The 23,163-nt window shown below is 39.6% G+C and overlaps 1 protein-coding gene across 3 annotated transcripts in view; it reads left to right on the top strand.

Moving 5' to 3' along the window:
• Positions 1-23,163, top strand: part of galk2 (galactokinase 2) — a 120,339-nt gene that overhangs the window by 1,595 nt on the left and 95,581 nt on the right. For 2 of the 3 annotated variants that reach the window (XM_072278248.1, XM_072278247.1), the window contains exons 2-3: positions 14,525-14,613; positions 22,502-22,625. In XM_072278248.1, the coding sequence (XP_072134349.1) occupies positions 14,525-14,613; positions 22,502-22,625 (213 nt within the window). The remainder of the gene's footprint in view (positions 1-14,524; positions 14,614-22,501; positions 22,626-23,163) is intronic. The other variant, XM_072278249.1, reaches the window with a different exon arrangement.

Below are 23,163 nucleotides of genomic sequence, written 5' to 3'. Positions count from 1 at the left end.
ATTGACTTACCCCTTCATGTCCAGGACCAAGATTTGAACTCAAACTAGTTTAAATGTGATCCTATCTTGTGGCCCACAGTTATTTGGATATGAACCTGATCAGATGATTTTATTACTTAAACTGTTGTAATGCTGTAGAAATTTCATTAAGTTGTGTCAAAGTTCACTGATGTTGGGGGAGGGGTTTGTGTTGCTCTGTAGAGAAAAACTTTGGAGTTTAATGGTTCAATGATAAGTAGGCAATTAGAAATAAATCATAGCTGTGGATATGCAATATTGGTGTTTTTGAATAAGGTTACGAACTGCTTTTTCAGAATGTGGCAATTCTTGTAGTTTGCTTTGTTAGGACATTCCACCGTTGTGCCAGGTTAAAACAGTTGAAACAGCAAAGACCCTGACTCTTAGTATTTTCAAGTCAGAGTTTAATAGTCCCTAAATAAGCAATAGAATGAACGATTACTGCAAACTGAAGTGCAGAATTTAGGTTCCCAGTCAATTCAGCCATGATCTTACTGAATGACTGAGGAAGACTTGAGAGAACAGTTGGCCTGTATAGACTATATTATTCCCATCCACTTCTTTGTATGTCCTCCTGGGCAATGAAGATGTTGAGGCCAAATTATAGTGATACAGCACAGAAGCAAGTCTTTCAGAAACATCTAATCATACTAATGCCATTAAGTACCTAATTATACTAATCCCATGTACCTGTGCTTTGAACTTGTCCACCTACTTAAATTTTGTGGGAGTACTAGCCTGTACTATCCATGAAAGTGTGTATTCCAGATTCCAGCAGTTGTGTAGGTGAAGGCTCACCAATACCTCTACTTCTTGAGGAGACTGAAGTGAACTGGACTTTTGCACTTCCACACTCTCATCAGTCCACAGATGCACAGTAGAGAGCATACTAACAAGCTGCATCGCAGCTTGGTACGGAAACTGCATAGAGGTGGACAGGAAGGCTTTGTAATGGGTAGTCAAAACTGCCCAATGAATCACTAGCACCAGCCTACTTGCCATCAAGGACGTATATACAGAAAGGTCCTGGAAAAGGCCAAGTAACATCGTGAAGGATCTCACACACCCTGCTCATGGACTGTTTGTCTCACTCCCATCAAGGAGGAGGCTACATAGTATCTAAGCCAGGTCCACCAGCTCAAAAATAGTTGTTTTCCCCCCAATAAGACTGATCTACACCTCCAGATACTAACTCCACAACCACTATTAATTCCCGCCAGTCACCTTATGTACAGGCTAGCATCACTTTATGGACATGCAATCAATCTATGTATACAAGCTAGCTTATGGATGTATATTTATTGTTTTCTGGTTGTTAATATTATGCTCTTTATCTTCAGTTTTTTGTGTTGCATTGGATCTGGAGTAATAATTATTTTGTTTTCCTTACACTTGTGTACGGGAAATGACATTAAACAATCTTGAGTTTGCACAATTTGTTGTCTTTTGCACGCTTGTTGTTTGTCCATCTTTGTAGTGTGCAGTTTTTCATTGCTACTCTTGTGTTTCTTTGTATTTACTGTGAATGCTCACAAGAAAATGAATTTCAGGGTAGTATATAGCAACATGTATTTACTTTGATAAATTTACTTCGAACTTTTTATTCTCACTATTTTTCATGTACCCTATATACTTTCTATACTCCTGAAGGTCTTCCCTGGTTTTCAGTTATTTACCCCTGCCATGTTCTTTTTCTGAAATCCAGTCCATGATATCCTTTGACATCGAGAGTTTATTGGACTTACTGTCTGTACCTAAGGGGAATGTTAGTCCTGAACTCTCATTATTCACTTTTAAATGCTTCTGACTTGTAAATAATTGCTTCCACTCTATTCATGCTAAGTCCTGCTCTTGAAGTTGAGATCAGTCTTCTCCCAATTCAAGACAACTTGTGGACCATCCTTACACTTTTTCATAATCCTCAGATAGTTGATATAATGTATCTGTTAAATAGTACACAATGCAGCTGTTGGCATTTAGAATGGCTGGAATGGTAATGTGGGTGGTTGGGATGAATGATTAACTAGACTGTTTATTAAGCATCCTGCATGTTATATCACATTAGGCTATTCCATCATAGACTTGATTTATGCCTTGGGTGAAGAAGAGGCTATTTAGAATTAGAAGGTTAGCCACTCTGTAGGATGCCTGGCCTTTGAACTGCTTTGGTAGCCATGGCCTTTATGTGGATGGTTTTATTTTTTTGATCAGTGTCGAGCCCAAGGATGTTAATAGTGGTGGTTGTGCTGTTCACTATAAAGGAAAGATGGTCTCATTCGGCATTTACTCGGCACATTGTTACTTGAAACGTCAGCTAATATTATGGCTGAAGTAACACCACTAATGAATGTGATTACCGTAGTCACTTAGTTGTGGAAGTCATAGATTGGTAAACTAATTAATTGTTCATCTGGTTGCAGGTATTAAGAATTTATCAACTTGTCTCAGGAACATTCTTGAAATCTTAAATCAATTAAGTAGTGCTTATGGCAAGAGGTGTAATTTCCAAAGTCAAAATTGAATTTATTGTCATATACAAAAGTACATCACAGACATATAGCATTGTATAGGCCACATTCACAAAAAAAATAAATTCAATATAAATAGAACACATTTTTATAACAAAAAAAACTTAATTTTAGTGCAACATGGCTTCCATGGCTAATGTTAACATTCTTTGACGTGATGTGTCAGGCATAGATTACATCTGGTAACAACTTACAGTTAGGTCTCTCAACAGTTTAGTGGGGAAGCCAAAGCAGGAACCCAGTAGGTGTTTTCTGTGAACTCTGTGAAGTTCACTGGTGCGGTTTCTGCTGAGCTAATCAGCAATGTAGTGGAGCATTGATACAACACGAGGGGTAGAATGTGGATTCAGGCCTCAGTGTGACATCCTGTGACTTTCTTGGCTGTTGTCTTGTTTATGTGGCACTTAATATAGACCAAGTATTCTCCCCTTAGTGGGGGGAGGGGGTGGGGGTGGTGGTAATGTCTGGTTACAGATAAGTTTTGGCAGAAGTCTTAAAGCAAGCCCTTAGTCTGGAATCTTAATGTTTGATAATGTAAGAAGTTAAATAAGAAATGGAAAATATATACCATAAAACTGAGAAATGTAGTAATTAAAGCAGCAATAGTAATTCAAAGTTTTAACTTCTTAAAATGTTAAATGATTAAGTAAATGATTTGTTTTATCTATATTAAAGAAAATAGCATTTTAGAAACTTTCCTGTTTGTAGTCAAAACCTACTTAAAGGAAAACATCATGGAAAATGGATCTGGTAATTCATTTATTTGCCACCACACCACAATTTGCTACAATTTGCTTGCCCATGCAACTGAGGAATAAAAATGTAGCTAATGGTAATGGTCAAATTAATTAATAAAAATATTGCCACTATTTAGGATTGCAATTTTAAAAAAATTATATCTCTTTAATTCAGCCCCTTGTGGACATCAGGTATTATTAGAGTGATACTAAGTAAACCTGTTTTGTTTTTAAACAATTTGGGTCTTATTATAAATGGTTACATCTCAAAAGGAGTATGATTCCACTGTTTAATGGCCTAGTTAAAGTTTAGATTCCTTTATACTGGACAAAGCCTATTTATAATAGCATTAGGCAGCAGCTGTGGAGTGTAGATTGGGAGCAGCTGTGATGGGGCAAGCTCACATCTGGTATGTGGGAGTTAACAACCAGCTGGTCAGACTAAGACTAACATACTCTTGTGAGGCAGAAAGATGGGTATGTCTGGATTTGAGTGTCCTAGAATAGATGACAAAAGGCATTGCAAATTTAATTTGAAAAGAAAAAAGAAGCGCATATAACATTTCAGAAGCTGAAATCAGACAGGGCCTTTGAGGAATATAGAGGAAGCAGGAGAGAACTTAAATAAGGATCCAGGAGGGCTAAACGGGCTCATAAATCCGTCTCCGCCGCATCTGCTCTCAGGATGAGGCTTTTCATTCTAGGACGAGGGAGATGTCTTCCTCTTTTAAAGAAAGGGGCTTCCCTTCCTCCACTATCAACTCTGCTCTTAAACGCATCTCCCCCATTTCACGTACATCTGCTCTCACTCCATCCTCCCGCCACCCCACTAGGAATAGGGTTCCCCTGGTACTCACCTACCACCCCACCAGCCTCCGGGTCCAACATATTATTCTCCGTAACTTCCGCCACCTCCAACGGGATCCCACCACTAAGCACATCTTTCCCTCCCCCCCCCCCCAGCATTCCGCAGGGATCGCTCCCTACGCAACTCCCTTGTCCATTCGTCCTCCCCACTGATCTCCCTCCTGGCACTTATCCGTGTAAGTGGAACAAGTGCTACACATGCCCTTACACTTCCTCCCTTACCACCATTCAGGGCCCCAAACAGTCCTTCCAGGTGAGGCAACACTTCACGTGTAAGTCGGCTGGGGTGATATACTGCGTCCGGTGCTCCCGATGTGGCCTTTTATATATTGGCGAGACCCGACGCAGACTGGGAGACCGCTTTGCTGAACATCTACGCTCTGTCCGCCAGAGAAAGCAGGATCTCCCGGTGGCCATACATTTTAATTCCACATCCCATTCCCATTCTGACATGTCTATCCACGGCCTCCTCTACTGTAAAGATGAAGCCACACTCAGGTTGGAGGAACAACTCCTTATGTTCCGTCTGGGTAGCCTCCAACCTGATGGCATGAACATCGACTTCTCTAACTTCCGCTAATGCCCCACCTCCCCCTCATACCCCATCTGTTACTTATTTTTATACACACATTCTTTCTCTCACTCTCCTTTTTCTCCCTCTGTCCCTCTGAATATACCCCTTGCCCATCCTCTGGGCCCCCCCCCTTGTCTTTCTTCCCGGACCTCCTGTCCCATGATCCTCTCGTATCCGTTTTGCCAATCACCTGTCCAGCTCTTGGCTCCATCCCTCCCCCTCCTGTCTTCTCCTATCATTTTGGATCTCCCCCTCCCCCTCCAACTTTCAAATCCCTTACTCACTCTTCCTTCAGTTAGTCCTGACGAAGGGTCTCGGCCTGAAACGTCGACTGTACCTCTTCCTAGAGATGCTGCCTGGCCTGCTGCGTTCACCAGCAACTTTGATGTGTGTTGCTTGAATTTCCAGCATCTGCAGAATTCCTGTTGTTTGCGTCATAAGTGTGGTGAGTAGGATTAAAGACAGTCCCCAGGTACTTAATACATATGTAAAAAACAAGAGGAGAACTAGGGAGTATGTAGAGTCATTCAAGGAAAAGGGAATTTTTTTCCTGGAGCCAAAAAATAAATGGGCAATATTCTAGGTGAGTCCTTTGCATTGGTATTCATTAAAGTTCAGTTTATTGTCATTCAACTGTACACATGTAAACTACCAAATGAAACAATGTTCTTCCATACCAAGATGTACAACGCATTACATATAACTAGCACAAATAATGTATAAAATAATGTTGCCACAAATAAATTAACAAATAATAAGGTGCATTTACGACACAAGTTAAAAAAATAAACAATATAATGCTGCTGGTGCTTCATACATGATGAGACCTGGGTGGTGGCAGGGAGTTCAGTAGTCTTATGGCCGAGCTGTTTCCCATCATAACTGTTCTTGTCCTAATGCTATGATACCTCCTGCCTTATGGTAGGGGGTCAAAGAGATTGTTTGATGGATGGGAGGGATCATTGACAATGCTAAGGCCCAGTGCTCTGGATAAATATCTTTAATTGGTGGAAGAGACACCCTGATAATCCTCTTTGCAGTCCTCTTAATCCTTTGTTGGGACTTGAGGTCAGATGCCTTGTAATTTCTGTACCAGAAGGTGATGCAGTCAGGACACTATTGATGATGCTCTTGTAAAAATTAATTAGAATGGAGGGGGAGCCTCAGTTACCTCAATCTCCTCAGGAAGTAGAGATGCTGTTGTGCTTTCTTGACCAAAGAGGCAGTGTTGAGGGACCATGTAAGATCTGTTACAGTGCCTATAAAAAGTATTCACCCCTCTTGTAAGTTTTCTTGTTTTACTGTTTTACAGCATTAAATCACAATGGATTTAACTTGCTTTTTTTGACACTGATCAACAGGAAGACTCTTTGGTGTCAGTTGGAACATCTCTACAAACTGATCTAAATTAATTTACAAGTATAAAACACAAAATAATTGATGGCTAAAGAATTCACCCCCTTCGAGTCAGTATTTAGTAGATGCACAATTACTGCCTCGAGTCTGTGTGGTAGGTCTCCTGAAGCTCCAATGCCTCGTGTCAAGAATGAAGAAAAACAAGAAGAGGAAGAAACTGAGCTAGAAACTGTAGAACTATAACAAGAAATTAATAAGAGGTATGGGTATCTGCTTTGGACATCTAGGCTTTGTAATTTTCCCCATTCTTTACAAAACTGCTCAAGCTCTTGTCAGATTGCACAGAGATTGTGAAGGAACAGCCCTTCCAAGTCCAGCCACAAATTCTCAGTAAGTTTGTGGTCTGGACTCTGAACTGGCCACTCCAGGACATTAACTTTGTTGTTTTTTAGCCATTCCTGTGGTAGCTTTGGCTTTATGGTTGGGGTCATTCTCTTGCTGGGAAACAAATCTTCTCCCAAGTTTCAGTTCTCTTGCAGACTGTATCAGGTTTTCCTCCAGGATTTTCTCGTATTTTGCTGCATTCATTTTCCCCTCTTCCTGCACAAGCCTTCCAGGACTTGCTGCAGTGAAGCATCCCCTTAGCATGATGCAGCCACCACCATGCTTCACTGTAGGAATGCTGTGTTTTTGATGACATACGGTGTTTGGTTTATGACAAACATAAGGTTTGGTCTGAAGGCCAAAAAGCTCAATTTTGGTTTCATCAGACCATAGAACTTTCTTCCAGCTGACTTCAGAGTCTCCCACATGCCTCCTGGCAAACTCTAGCCAAGATTTCATGTGAGTTTATTTTCAACAGTGGCTTTCTCTTTGCCACTCTCCCATAAAGCTGCAACTGGTGAAGCACCCGGTCAACACTTGTTGTACATGCATTCTCTCCCATTTCTGCACAGGACAGCCTGCTCTGGGCAGATTTACAGCTGTGCCATATTCTTTCCATTTCTTGATGACTGATTGAACTGTACCGAAGGGATATTCAGTGACTTGGAAATGTTCTTGTATCCATCTCCTGACTTGAGCTCTTCAGTGAACTTTTTGCTGAGTTGCTTGGAGTGTTCTTTTGTCTTCATGGTGTAGTTTTTGCCAGGATACTGACTCATCAGCAGTTGGACCTTCCAGATACAGGTGTATTTTTACTACAATCAGTTGAAACACCTTGACTGCACACGGTGATCTCCATTTAACTAATTATGTGACTTCAAAAACCATTTGGCTGCACCAGTGATGATTTGATGTGACATATTAATGGGGTGGTGAATACTAATGCAACCAAATATTTTGTGTTTTATTTTAAAAAAGCCAAATTAAATCCACTATGATTCAATGTTGTAAAACAATAAAACATGAAAAATTCCAAATGGGGTGAATTAGGCACTGTATATGCACTCCTGGAGACTTGGTGCTCCTAACTCTCTTCATGGAGGAATTGTCAATGTATAGTGATGAGTGGTCAGCCTGCAGCTTCCTAAAGTCCACAACTTCCCTTTGGTCTTGTCCATCTTGAGACTCAAGTTATTGTGCTCGTACCATTCTACCAGCATACTCTACCTTCTCCCTGTTTGCTGTCTAATTGTCACTGTTGATCACATCAACTACTATTGTGTCATCAACAAAATTGATTCAATTTGACCTGGATCAGGCAGTGCAGTCATGTGTCAGCAGTATGAACGGCAGCAGGCTGAGCACACAGCTCTGGGGTGCACTGGTGGTCAGCATGATGGAGCTAGAGATATTCCTGCTGGCAGGGACAGACTGTGGCCTTTCTGTCAAGAATTCCAGGATCCAGTTACAGAGAGAGGTGTTGAAACCCAGCAAGGGAAGTTTGCCCACCAACTACTGAGGGATAATCATATTAAATGCCAAACTGAGGTAGATAGATACTATATTAATCCAAAGGAAATTACAGTGTCACAGTAGCATTACAAGTGCACAGAAGAGAAGTAGAAAGAATAAAAAAAAATAAGCTACCACAAACAGTCTAACAGGAGGGGTTCATCATTTCCCTGGCTATAGGTTAACTCATTATAGAGCCTAATGGACCTTTTATAGCACTCTTTGGAGCAGTGCAGTTGTCTATTACTAAGACTGCTTCTCTGTTCAGCTAAGGAGGCATACTGAGGGTGAGAAACATTGTCCAGGATTGCCAGAATTTTCCATAGGGTCCTTTGTTCTACCATAGCCTCCAGTGTGTCCAGTTTGACTCCGATAACAGAGCCAGCCTTTCTAATCAGTTAATTGAGCCTGTTGGCATCACCCGTGTTGACACCATTGTCCCAGTAGACCACCGCATAGAAGATTGTACTGGCGACAGCAGGCTAGTAGAACATGTAAAGGAGAAGCCTGCATGCTTCAAAGGGCCTCAGTCTTCTCAGGAAGTAGAGGCAACTCTGGCTCTTCTTGTATACAGCCTCTATGTTGGTGCTCCACTCCACAAACTGCATTCTGGCATATAAGGCACCGTTTTTCAAGTGGGACAGGATGGAGTGACTATGGCATCATCAGTGGATGATTAGAGTGATAAGTGAACTGGGTATATTCACCAGGTCTACACCCTGCCTTGGCGTAGCTGGATCCTGGACTTCTTGTCACATCACCAGCAGGTGGTAAGAGTGGGCTCCCTCACCTCTGCCCCTCTGACCCTCAACACAGGTGCCCCTCAGGGCTGTGTACTAAGCCCCCTCCTTTACTCTCTGTATAGCCATGACTGTGTCGCTACCCACAGCTCCAATCTGCTAAGTAAATTTGTTGACGACACCACACTGCATGGTCTAATCTCAAATAGTAATAAGGCAGCCTACAGAGAAGAAGTCACTACACTGACACAGTAGTGTTAAGAAAGCAACCTTCCCCTCAATGTCACAAAAACAAACGAGCTGGTTGTGGACTACAGGAGGAATGGAGAGAGTGGTGCAGATAGCCCAGGGTATCTGTAGATGTGAACATCCCACTATTCAGGACATTTTCAAAGACAGGTGTCTAAAAAAAAAAAAGGGGCCTGAAGGATTATTAGGGACCCAAGTCACCCCAACCACAAACTGCTACCATCTGGGAATCGGTACCGTAACATAATATCCAGGACCAACAGGCTCCGGGATAGCTTCTTCCACCAGGCCATCAGACTGCTTAACTCATGCTGACACAACTATATTTCTGTGTTATATTGACTACCCTGTTGTACATACTATTTATTATGTATTACTATAAATTGTACATTGCACATTTAGACAGAGACGTAAAGATTTTTACTCATGAATATGAAGGATGTAAGTAATAAAGTCAACTCAATTCAGTTCAATATAGCAGAAAAATGGAATTTAATGGAACTAGCTGCTCAAAGCACTTCATTATCATTGAGGTCAGTGCTACTAGACTGACATTGAGGCAGGTTATTGTCATCCTCTTGGACAGCAAGATGATGGTGCCTGCCTTGAAGCCTGAGGGGATAGTGGACTGTTCCAGAGAGATGTTGAAGATGTCTCTTTGAACCTCTGTTAACTGGGCTGTACAGTCCTTCAGGAAACAACAAGGTATGTTATCAGGTCCTGCAGCTTTAGTGGGTTGAACCTGGCTAGGGTCTTCTTCACATTAGCTGCAGCCAGACAGGGTGCCTGCTCCTCAGAGGGATGGTGGTGATTCAGACTATCAGGAATTCAGGAAGAGAAGCATTGCTGTTGTTGCTGCACAGGGTGAAGTAGTAGTCCGTTATGGTGTGAATATCCTGCTAGTGTGCCTCATGTCTCTGGTTTCACAGAAATGGCTGTATATTCTCTGTGAATATTGCAATTTTCCTTCCTGGTGGCGTGAGAAAGCACACTCATGCTGACTTGAGAACTATCTTATCTCCTGTTCTGAAGGCAGCATCCGGATTTCTCAGCCATGTCTGGACCTCTGCTGTCAGCTAGAGCTTCTAATTTCCCCACACATAGATGTGTTCAGTAATGGCGACATCTTCAATACACATCTCTAAGTAACCAGTCTCAGTCCTTGCATATTCATTGATGTTAATGTGCCTCCCTGACAATGTTCCAGTCTGTGTTTTCAAAACAGTCCTGTAGTGCTGATGTTGCTCCTTCTGGACAGGTCTTTATCTCCCTTTACCTCTGGAACTCTACCAGTGGCAAACAGTGGGTCTTCACTACTGAAGCATTCATACGCCAGTTCTTATTAATATAAAATGCATACACTTCCACCATGTGTCTTGGCAGAGATTGTGGGAATTCTGTTGGTCCGAAAAGAAGTGAAACCCTCTAGCTGCCTGACCGCTTCATGGGTGCTGTCGGTCAGGATGAGCATGCAGTTGTCCTTATTCTCACACTGATTCAATCTCAGATGCAGGTATCTACTTTTTAATGATCAAATGTTTGAAAGCAGAGTCAACAGGAGAGCTGGTCTGCAGAGTTTCACCTTTGGTTGTGCTTGAGTACCAGCATGCTTTCCATGCTTCTGTTTCCTTGCACACCGTTTCTGATGGCGTTTCCCCTGTGTGGCAGGCGACAAAGCAGTGCGCAACAGCCTCCAGAGCTCAACTGCTATCCAAAAACTTACTAGTGAGGTGGATTTGTAGTACTTGGTGTTCTTAATGTCCAGCAGTGCCTTGCAATCATAAGAAAAACATAAAGGACCAACAATTATACCATTAGTTGAAGCCAGAGTGGCTGCTGCGACTGGACACACTGCCATCTTCCTTAACCAAGGAAATGGAGGATAGTGAGATCAGGAAAGGGTGTGCTGATAATTTAGGGTATGAGAATATCGGGGAGGAAGAGATGTTGCTGCTCTTAAAGAACATAATGGTGGGGCCTGATGGATCTATTCCATGTCTTTGAGGAAGGCTAGAGAGATGACTGCTGGGGCCTTTGCAGAGATCTCTATCCTATTTAGCCACTAGTTCGATCCCAAAGAACTGGAGAACAGTCAGTGATGTTTCTCAGTTTTCTTTCTTTTTCAAACTTTTTATTAAATTTCAGATTAATATACATAACAATACTAATGATACAAAGAGATCGGTGTAACATTGATAATGGTTAACATATACAAACATAATTCGAGTAAAATATATAATTCAGGCCTCCCAATCTCTGAGTAATTGAACATGAAAAAGAGTTTTATAGAGAACCCCCAAATGTAAAAAACAAAACAAAGCAAAGACTGGGATGTCCTGTTCCCTCGGATAAGAACATTATTTGTCATTAACTCTGCTCCTCTATAGATAAACAAAAGATTATTTTAAAAAAGGGGTTCTGAAAGGGACAGCTTACATCATATGAAAATGTTGAATAAACGGTCTCCAGGTTTCTTCAAATTTAACTGAGGAATCAACCATACCACTCCTAATTTTTTTTTCCAGGTATACACATAATATAGTTTGAGAAAACCACTGAAAAGTAGTAGGAGGATCAGAATCTTTCCGTTTAAGTAAGATGGATCTTTTAGCTATTAGTGTAACAAATGCAATCAAATGGCAAGCTGAAACGGATAAATGACAAACATCTGTCACTGGTAATCCAAAAAATTGTAGTAATAAGGTGAGGTTTTAAATTAATACGCAAAACTGTTGAAATAATATCAAAAATATCTTTCCAATATTTATCTAAAAGAGGGCAAGACCAAAACATATGTGTCAGAGAGGCCACCTCAGAGTTACATCTGTCACACACAGGATTTATATGTCGGTAAAAACAAGCTAATTTATCCTTAGACATATGAGCCCTATGGACTATTTTAAATTGTATCAGTGTATGTCTAGCACACATTGAGGAAGTATTAACTAGTTGAAGAACTTTCTCCCATTTCTCTATAGGTAAAGGTACCTGAAGTTCTCTTTTCCATTCATTTTTTATTTTATCAGATATACCTAGATGTATTTTCGTAATTAAATCATACAAAACTGCTATTAAGCGCTTCTGATAGGGATTTAAACCTAAAATTTTTTCTGTAATATTAGTTGGATGAAATATTGGAAAATTAGGTAAAATAACAATCAAAAAACTTCTAATCTGCAGGTATCTGAAAACTGCAAACTAGGCAACTTATATTTATTAGATAATTGTTCAAATGACATGAAACAATTATCTATGGATAAATCACGAAAGCATGCTATTCTTCTCGTTTTCCATAAGGAAAAAGCTTGATCAATTCTAGAAAGTTGAAAGAGAAAATTAGATATAATAGGACTAGATAAAATAAATTCGTTCAATCCAAAAAATTTGTGAAATTGAAACCATAATTATTGGATTAATTATTTGTTTATTCAGTTTGGTTAATGCAAAGGGATTTGCACAGTTTTGAGATGAATTTAATGCATTTCTACTGAGGGGTGAATGTATAAGAAAACTTTGTGCAGCCAATTTCTGTTAATAATTTTTTAAAAAGCAGCCAATCTAGGTCGTACAAAGATGGGGGAGGGCAATAGGTACAACAAAGGGAAGACCAACACCGTTCTCAGAGATTAGTCTATATTTACCTTCTCACTCCAATTTCATCTTATTATCTCATAACAGAAAATAAAATGCAGAATTACATAGTTTTTACAGCATAGAAATAGGTAATTGGGACCAACAATGTAGACCATTGTTTATCTTCCATAATTCAGGGGTCCCCAACCTTTTTTTATGCCATGAACCAATACCATTAAGCAAAGCGTCAATGGACCTCAGGTTGGGCACCCCGTTCTACATAATGCTCTTCAATCCCTTTATAATCTTACCTTTTCTGGACATTCTTAAATTCCTTTCTCTTTCTTTACATAGCCTCCCCTTAATTTATTCAATGCAATTCATTTAACTTAATCATCATGGTAGCAAGTTGCACATCTCTTCAACTTTCAGGATGAATAACCTGCTAAATAATTCCACATAAATGTTGTCGCTGCCAGAATCATAAACTTCCCACTTTATTGAGAATATTGAAAATTTACCATTGGTGTATTCCTTTGGATTTTTCTCATTCACAGCCAAATGCAAGAGATCTTCTCATTGGATTCTCAAAATTCCATTTAATTTACATATATTTTAGGGATTCTCACCAAACTTGTGCAATTTTGTCTTCGTGCCAGCTATTTTGGTAGATCTATTATAATAGAAATAATAGTTGCAATAATTTTTACCACAGAAAACTTTGCAAACTAGTTTCTAGGTGTAAGTTTATAAAATGAATGCTTAGATAATGAGGTAAATTATCCAAGCATTCATTTTTATAAACTTATATCTAGAAACTAATATCTAGGAGATTTTTTTTAAAGGGAGATTTCCTTAAAAATAAAAAAAAAACACAGATGCTAGATATTTAAAGAAGACAGAAAATACTGGAAAAGCCGAGCAGAATAGGCAGCATCTGTGGAAAAGAGAAACTGCTAATGTTTTATGGAGGCACGAGAGACTGCAGGTGCTTGAACCTGGAGGAATGATCTTCTGGAGGGACTCTGTGGATGAAGCAGTATTTAGGTGGTGGGAGGATGGAACTGTCAGTGTTTCAGTATGGGACCATGCATCATGACTGAGAACGGAGAAGGAAGGTATCAGGTATAAAGAGAAGGGGGAGGGAACAAGAAGCTGAACAAAGAAGATTGGTTGGAAGTTTAACTTAGTCAAAAACAACTGTTTGATTTCTAGAAGTGTCAGCTGCTATATTAGAAAGCTGAGCTTGGCAAAATGATGCCCCCCCCCCAACCCCCGGTCCTGACAATATCCATCACAGGGCAACGGATCTAACAGTGGGAGTTTCTCTGATATGGTAGAAAAATGTCATTTAGGCTGCTTTATTGGTGTAATGAAGATTTTGTGTAGTCTGATATGCATAACTGGCTAGACACTACACAATAAAAAGGAGAGGAGATGGCAGGTAAAACAACAAGGGTAATGCTAATACAGAAATTTAAAAAAATAATGATTTAAACTTGGAGAATTCTATATTGAGTCATGTGAGCTATAATATGCCCAGACAAATGAAGAGGTATTATTCCCCAAGCCTGTAGTGGACTTTCTTTTAACAGTGCAGGAGATCCAAGACAGAGATCAGAATGGGAGTGGGATGGTGAATTAAAGTGTCTGGCATCTTAATGGGAAATTCCCATTATTCCATCTATTCCTCTATCCCACCTTCTCTGCTGTCTGGCGTAACACGTTTCTTTCTTTCCCAGTTCTGATGAAAGGTCCTGCTCCTTAAATATAAACTGTTTTTCTTTACACTGATGATGCCTGCCCTGCTGTTCCTTTTCAGCATTTTCTGTTTCATTGGAGAATTTCTTTGTCTCTTTACCTAGAAGTTTGCTGCATTTATTTACTGTGATATTTGTTTTTCTATTTTACTCATAATTTAATATGTTTTTTTCTGCCTCCCAACCATTGCAAAAAACATTTATATTCTGTTATTACTTTTGTCAGGTTTACAAAATTAAAGGAAGCCTTTATTTCAAAATATGGCATGCCACCTGCATTTTATGCACGAGCTCCTGGTCGAGTCAATTTAATTGGTATGTGAATGAATTTTGAACAAACTATCGACAACTTTTAAAATTTATTTTGCTGTCTCACATATAATTGCAATAGGATGGTTTTGCTATTTTGCCACATGTTTAAACAGCATCCACAACTTCAGCGTCATATAATAATGCATTTTTGTGCTCTGTACAGTTTGTTGATAAACCTTGAGTAACAACTTTACCATAGCTGTCTGCAGCATTGTATTCTATAATCTTTAGTATTACAGTGATAAATAATGAAAGTGTTTTAAATTAAAATAAATGATTTGAATTATTTATCTTTATGACTTGCCCCAGTGATCCATGTGCATTCAATAACAGCTTGGTTAACACAAGATTCTGTAGATGCTGGAAATCCAGAATAATACACACAAAATGCTGAAAGAACTCAGCAGGTCAGGTAGCACCTATGGAAAGGAATAAAGAGTTAATATTTTGAGTCGAGTCCCTTCATCAGGTTTGGATCTGGGTCAGAACCAGTCCTGTTGAAGGGTCTCGGCCCAAACGCCGACTATTCCTTTCCATTGATATTGCCTGATCTGCTGGTTTCCTCCAGCATTTTGTGTATGTTACAGCATGCTTAAATTTATTTCAGACCAGAGAATGAGTAAGTGAAACTAATTTGCTATATTACCAATTTCTTTCAAAATGGTCACAGAAAAGACTTGACATGTAAGTAGTGTGTATGGTATGAAATTACTGGTCTGAACTAAAAGATAAGGAATGGTCAAGAAAGGGGATAAAAATAATATGAATACTTCCAGAACTAAAAAGGTTATAGGAAGTAATATGTTTTTTAAAAAGTGCAGGGCTGGTTGAAACAAAGGATACAGGGAAAAGCATACATGGAATTACTCAGAATATCAATAAGGAAGTTGACAAGTCAAATCTTGAAATATATACTTTGAGGGCAGGTGTCAAGATGGGAAGTTAACAAGGAGTTTGGAACATGAGTTCACACAACCCAAGAAATAAAGCAATTGTATTAGGATAGATTGTAAGTTATTTGGTAACAATTAGCATCCAGGAAACAAGTTAGGCATGATTCTGAGCTAAATATTCTGGACTACCATTTAAGGAAAGACCAATAAGAGAGGAAGGGTGAGTGGCAAAATTGATTTTAAGAAGATAACGTAGTAGTAAATAAGGACCTTAGTCAGAGGAGAAACGGTTAAAACAGTGGAAGAAACAAGGAAGCAATTTAAGATGCAAATCCCTAATGAGAATTGTTTGCACATTCAAAGCACTGGGGGAATTCAGCAGGTCAGGTAGCATGTGTGGAAGGAAATGGGCAGTCGATGTTTTGGGTCAAGCCTCTTCCAGGTAATGCTGCCTGATTCACTCAGTTCGTCCAGCATTTTGTGTGTTACTCTAGATTCTAGTATCTTGTGTCTCCATTGTTGACATGCTACCTCACAGTGATGTAGTGGTACTACATTTCATTTCAGCCTTGAAGGTGGAATGAAATTCAGAGATCTACTGAGGACATCAATGTAGCATTTGATTAAGTGCTACGTAAAAGCATAAGTAGAAGCTGGAATCGGTGTGATGAATATGTGGCTAGAGGAATGATATTGATGGGAGGGCTTGAGATATCTGGGAGGGTCTGCTTTTGGGAAGGTGGGGTCTGTACAAGCTGATTGATTGCATCTGAATTAAAGTGAGAGTAGTATCCTTGTGGAAGGGTTTTCCAGTTCTCCTGGGGAGAATTTGAACTAACTTAGCAGTGGAATGGGGTACAGAAGGGTGACGCAGTCAAAGATCAAAAGGAAACTATATCAGTCTGGTAGACAGAGCAGAAATGAGCATAAGGTATATGGGAGAAAGGAAAGAATAAATTTCATTTATTTCGATTCAAAGATTTTTGAGTGGTAAAGCAGATTACAGAGCATTGTTCAATATGGGAATATGATATTGTAGTCATCACAAAGCCATGTTTGAAAGGGAAAAGCTGGCAACGCATCATTCTAAAATATCAAATCTGAAACTGTGTGTGTATGTGTGTGTGTGAAAATAAACCAAAAAAAGTGCCCTTGCAATATTGATTAAGTACAGGCAGTCCCTGGGTTATGAACAAGTTCCATTCCTGAGTCCGTCTTTAAGTCGGATTTGTACGTAAGTCGGAACAGGTACATCCGGTATTATTTAGCGTCAGTTAGTCAAACATTTGTCTTAGTATATATTTTACCTTTCTGTGCATATAAAACACTAAACAAACATACGTATTTCAATAATTAAATCAGTGCGTTACTTAGTAATAATTGTAGCTTTCATTGGGGCAGGGCCTTTCACATGCTCCATTATTCTCACTTTATCCTTCATCCTTTAAAATTGTTCCGATTGTTGACCGACTGTAGTTTAATGCTTTTCCAATGACCGATGGCGTTTCACCTTTTTCCGATCGCTTTATTATTTCCACTTTATTTTCAATTGTGATCGTTTTCCGCCAATGGAACAGAAACACTGCAGATTCAGCAGCAGCCGCGGGCGGCGGGTCCTGACCTGAGCTCTGCCAGGTCCTAAAGTCCACCTGCACTGAGACGGGTTAAATAGGACAAGTGGGGGTGGTGCTGACTGGAAAAGTGGTGGGGGAGGGGGTCAGGGTGAATCTTGCTAAGAAAAATTTAAGCCAAATGCACAGTTACACACTCAATACAGTGTTAATGGCAACGACTTAAAATGGCGGACGGCGTCGTGATCCGACTTAAAATGGCGGACGCATTCTCCTTCCTCTGTTCGTAAGTACGAGTTGTTCGTAAGTCAGACTTTCGTAACTCAGGGGCTGCCTGTACATTATTGCAGTAATAAGAGAGGACGTCCTAGGTGCTACCTGGGATGGAGGAGACACAGGATTTTATTTCCTCGTAGTGGAAGAGGTCTGATTGAGGTACAGGTTTCCCCCACCATCCAAAGGTAGAGCGTTCCTATGAAATGGTTCGTAAGCCGGAATGTCGTAAAGTGAAGAAGCAATTACCATTTATTTATATGGGAAAATTTTGTGAGCATTCGCAGACCCAAAAATAACCTTCCAAATCATGCCAGATAACACATAAAACCTAAAATAACAGTAACATATAGTAAAAGCAGGAATGATATGATAAATACACAGCTTATATAAAGTAGAAATACTTTTCCACAATCATTGCTTGAACTGTTCTCCATAGCAAAAATCTCACGCAAGCGCCGTCGGCAAAAACACGGCGCAAGCGCTCTCCAGTAACCTTTAAGCTATGAAGCTGCCAAATCATACCAAATAACATGTAAAAATACACAGCCGATATAAAGTACAAATAATGTATGTACAGTGTAGTATCACTTACCGGAATTGGGAAAGCACAGAGCACACTGATGGTGGTGTGTTAGATTTGTCGGAGTTTGGGTGGTGCAGTGGTCCCCACTCTCCAGGCCTCCGAGCGATACATTGCTGCGAAGCAGTACCGCGGTAGCCGGGATGCATCCAGCACATCTTTAAGAAAAAAGCCGAAATAAACATGGTAATTAATTAGGTGCCGCCCGGCAAATAATTGTCGGCCCAGATCATTGCCGATTGCTGATTGCGTCGCCTCTGATCTGGGCCGACAATTATGTGTCGGGAGGCACCTAATTAATTAGTATGTTTATTTCGGCTTTTATCTTAAAGATGTGCTGTGTGTCTCCCGGCTACTGCTGCATTCTCCGCGAATCGGCCTGGGTGTTGGGGTGGTGGGACACTGGGGTGTTATCTTGTCGTCTGTTTCCATTAGAGCAGGCAGCTCATCTTCTCCTATGACTGCCTGCCTCGATGTCGAAGGTCGAGGTTCGTCGTCTGCTGTGGCTGATGTGGAAATGCTTGTGCATTTTTCTATCATACAGCTCTTTGTAAGCACTCAAACCATCCTGCAAATATCCCCTAAACCGATGTACCCTTTCAAAATTAAAGTCGTACTTTATCATTACTCATTCGGTTTTGACTGTTATCCTTTCCTCTTCTGACTGCATCAGCTCTTCATCTATCAGTTCTTGATCATGGGATACCAAAACTTCTTCAACATCATCTTCGTCAACTTCCACAAGCCAAACTCACTTAGTCCTTACTTCGTTCATCACGATCAAAACGCTTAATTATGCCTAGTTTTATGCTAAGTGTAACACCCTTACGAGCTCTTTCAGGCTTTTCCGATACCTTAGAACTCATTTGCAAATGGCTGCAAATTGCTCACAGGCATGTGTTTAAGCAATGCCAGTGAGAGTATCATTCCGAATCCGGGGGAGAGCGGCTGCTCGGGGCGTGCGCTGCCTTTTATCGTGCGCTGATTTTTTCGTAACAGTGAAAACACCTTCTGTTAGTGAAAACAGGGTACTAATGTAGGTCTTTCGTAACAGTGAGGTTTCGTAAAGCGAACGTTCGAAAAGCAGGGGACACCTGTACATGAAATTATGGAAGACATCAACAAGCTTTCCCCCATAACAGACGTGTCAAAAATTAGAGGACATGCGGATGATTAGAATAAAGAGTAAGAACTTTAGAGGGGATCTCAGGTAGATTTTTTTGTCAACTTCAGGATTTTTGGAACCTGAAACATATTGCCTCAGTGGGTAGTGAGGGCAGATAAAATCACAACATTTAAGAAGTACCTTAAAATGCTCAGAGAAAGAAGGCTATGGTCAAAGTGCTGGTAACTGGGATTAGTGTAAATGGGTAATTGATAGCATAGATGCGGTGGACTGAAAAGTTGTTTCTGTATTATATGACTGTACAACTCTGAGTCATCTGCTTGGCCCTTCACACCTTCTTAATCATTCTTCAAGGTTATGACTGATCTTTCACCTCAAGAGCCCCATTTACAAGATTTGCATGAGTCAATTTTTGTTAGACAGTATTAAGTCCAAAATAGCCTTTTCCTTGATCAGTTCCTCAGTCTACTGATCTAGTAATTTATTGCTTATGCCATCTAGTCCTCGTAAAATCAATGACAACCATGGTGAGCATATGCCAGTGACTCAAACAAATTTATCACAAAGGAATATAGATATGGTTAATCAGAGTGAGTGAGTGAGTGTGTGTGTGTGAGAGAGAGAAAGAAATGTTGGGGGGGGTGGGTGGTTGTAGAGGGAACAATCATTTCAGCCCCACACTAACTCTGCAATGGTTCCCTATCATCATCGTTCCCTGCTTTCATTTCCCATCAATGAAAAATAATAGACTCTGAAGGTCTTAAAAAGACATGACAGACTTGGATGAGGAATCAGCTGTAAAGAGAAAAGGCCATGTTTCAATTAGAAGTTGGAAAAGCGAGAAAATTAGCATGTTTTAACTTGGAGACAAAAGGCAAGGATACAGAAAACGAAAGGAATGTCTGTGACAGGGTGGAGACCAGGAGAATCTAGGTTACACAAAGACCCCTGGTGCTGTGTAAGAGAAGGTGGTGAAGACTTGCTAACCACAATTAATTTGATAATAAATCTAAATAGTGTACAGTGACTGAGGACAAACCATAGAAGAAAATCAAAAAAAAAAAGAAAACTGCAGCTCTGAGCTACAGAAAGCATCAGCTGCTGGAAACATCACGTGAAAAAGAGAGCCAGAAAAACTCAGCAGATCACGGTGGCAAATTTGGGGAGGAAAAAAGCAGTTGCGTGTGTGCTGGATGGCAAATTCTGACACAAACAGGTTGTCTGAAATATTCAAATTTGGTATGATGTCCTGAGGGCTACCATGTGTCTAGACAGAAGATGAAGACCTATATCTCAAGTGCACTGTAGGCTTTATTGGAACAATGTAAGAGCTGAAAAATGAGAGACCCGAGAGCTAGTGGGATGGAAAATTAAAGGGGCGCACAACTGGAAGCTCAGGATCAGCCCTATGAATTGAATACAAACCAGCTACAAAGCAGGCCACCTTGCAATCACTGAACAATATGCATTAAATTGAGAAAAGTGCAAGTGAATTTCTGCTTTACCTTGAAGGGCTATTAAGGTCCCTGGATGCTGGGAGTGGATTAGGTAAACGGGTAGATACTGTTTCTCCTGCATTACATGGAAAAATGCACTGAAATAGATGGTGGTTATTTCCCCGATACTCGTTTTAATTGGCAGGACTATACTCCCCTGTTCGTGCCACTGTCATCAGATGCAGTAAATCATCAGAGCCAATTCTCTACTCATGTTGCTTAAAAGTAAATATTTGCAAGTACCCAATGAGCCAAAGTTAACAAAAGTTAATGACAATTACTGTAAATGGTTGATATCAGTACCATTTTTAAAATATTGTTTATTCTCAGCAAAATTAGTATTGATGCATGATGTATTTATTTAAATGTTGCCAATCCACAAAGACATGTGAAGTAATCATAGATGATAGAGAGTCTGTCTTTAATTGCAAATGATCCCAAAGTATATTGTAGCAAATTAATTGCTTTTCAAGTGCATTGCTTGGTATTATAATGTGAGGAAAACATGCCAGTAAGTTTGTATGTAGCACATACTGTAACTGCAAATACCAATAAGATAAATGATCATCTGAATGAATTTGGTGGTGTTTGCTGAGGGATAAGTGCCAGTTGGTATACCAGAAAAATTCTCCTGTAATTAGTTTAAAAAAAACAGTGAGATTTTTTACTTGAATCTAAAGATGTTAATGGGACCTAAATTTAATACCTAAAAGGCTTAACTCCTGTAATACAGCACCTACTTAATATTTCACTGAGGTGTCATATGTGGTCATATCCCACAGTAGACCTTGAACTCAGGGCAAGTATGGTAAGCAGTGAGCTAAAGCTGATGAATTTCATACCTAAAATAAACAAATTTGAATAGATTTTAGCTCTACATTATTATACTGTTGATTCTTCAAAGATAAAGAGACTGGAATGTAAAACAAAAGCAATGCAAGAACAACTCAATAAGTAGCATATATGCAAGCAAAAGTGTGGTAATGTTTTAGGTCGAGACCCTGCATCAGTTCTGATGTGGGGTCTAGACTGGAAACGTTAGCTTTCACCCTTTGCCTCCACTGATGTTGCTTGACACACCAAGGTCTTTGAACATTCTATTGGAGCCAAAGGTAGATTCTAAGAACAGTATAAAATGTGCATTTTGTACTGTCTGTTGGAAAAGATGAAAATTAGATGGTTGCACATCTCAACCACAAAGGCAGTTCAGTGAGGATGGTTTAAAAACTATTATTGTTCAGCATGTCAAGCCTTGCTTACTCATGCAAATGATTGTTATAATTATGCACATTAGGATAACACTTTGATCTAAAGATGTTAATGGGACCTAAATTTAATACCTAAAAGGCATAACTCCTGTAATAGAGCACCTACTTAATATTTCACTGAGGTGTAACTAAATTTCAACATGCAGTACTTTGATTAGGATCCAAATGCTTTTGATCAAAGCTAAGTTGGAATTCACTTTAGAACATTGGCATAGTGGACAACTATAATCACTGTTGAATTATGCATAACACCTAGATCCTTGGTTTGTGATGTATCAGGTGATCTCATATCTGCATGATGTTTCATTCACCAATTGGCATGCTCATTCCTGAAGGATGGATACAAACCAGCTATCTGATCTCTTTCTAATCATACTGCTGAGAAACATGTAAAAGGACAGGATCAAGCTATATTGTCGCAATCTAATAGCTCTGACCAGGAGGTATACCTAAAGAATGGCTACTTGAATATGATGTTGATAGATGCAAGATATTAATCCTTGCTTTGTTTCTGCATTATCATGTAAAGGGATAGAGAATATTCACCTTCAATGTTAATTAATATAAAATCTCATAAGTTTTCTTAAAATATGATTTTATTTACATAGTTTGTGCAATTCCTTACATGTGTTAGGAAATGCTTGCATGAAGATAACTTTAATTATTTCTATATTTTTTCAGGTGAACACATTGATTACTGTGGCTATGCTGTGCTTCCAATGGCTTTAGAACAAGATATCTTGGCAGCTGTCACCCCTACACAAACAAATATCATTCAGCTGGCAAACACTAACCCTCTGTACCTGTAAGCAATTTATTTTGAAACAAGAATAAAAGAGAACTATTGCAGCTTACATTTCAATTTCTTGATGGAGCATTGTGTTTACTGGGATGTCTTGATAGTGTTAAATTTGAATTATGTACAGTTATGTTTAAAGTTAACATTTAAAATTATAAAAATATTTATACACAGCAGCATACACCGCAGGGTTACAGAGATCTTGGTTGTAACCTCTAAGTTTTTCATGGGGTATATCGTTGATCAAAACTGTGCTTTTAGAATAAGTGCCAAAAGGAGGGAGGAAGAAATAACTGCGGACATATTACTTTGGTTTGTTGTTGTGGATCTCTGAGCAGTGAGAGAACAAAAATCAGTTGACAGATGTCTCGGAATGAGTCATGTGACCAATCTGTACGGTGTCGAGAAAATAAAAGCAATTCAGTAATGATATTTAGTTTAAGAACTATTTCTTGGAATGAGGTAAAAATGTGTTAAGTGGTTCAGAAATGGTTGTGGTTACTGAAATGTTAAAGTCTGGATTTTAATATAAATATACAATTTA

The sequence above is a fragment of the Mobula birostris genome, chromosome 14 (genome assembly GCF_030028105.1).
Source record: "Mobula birostris isolate sMobBir1 chromosome 14, sMobBir1.hap1, whole genome shotgun sequence".
Classification (NCBI taxonomy): Eukaryota; Metazoa; Chordata; class Chondrichthyes; order Myliobatiformes; family Myliobatidae; genus Mobula; species Mobula birostris.
Note: the sequence above shows the minus strand (reverse complement) of the source record. Positions and strands in the feature narration are given on the sequence as shown.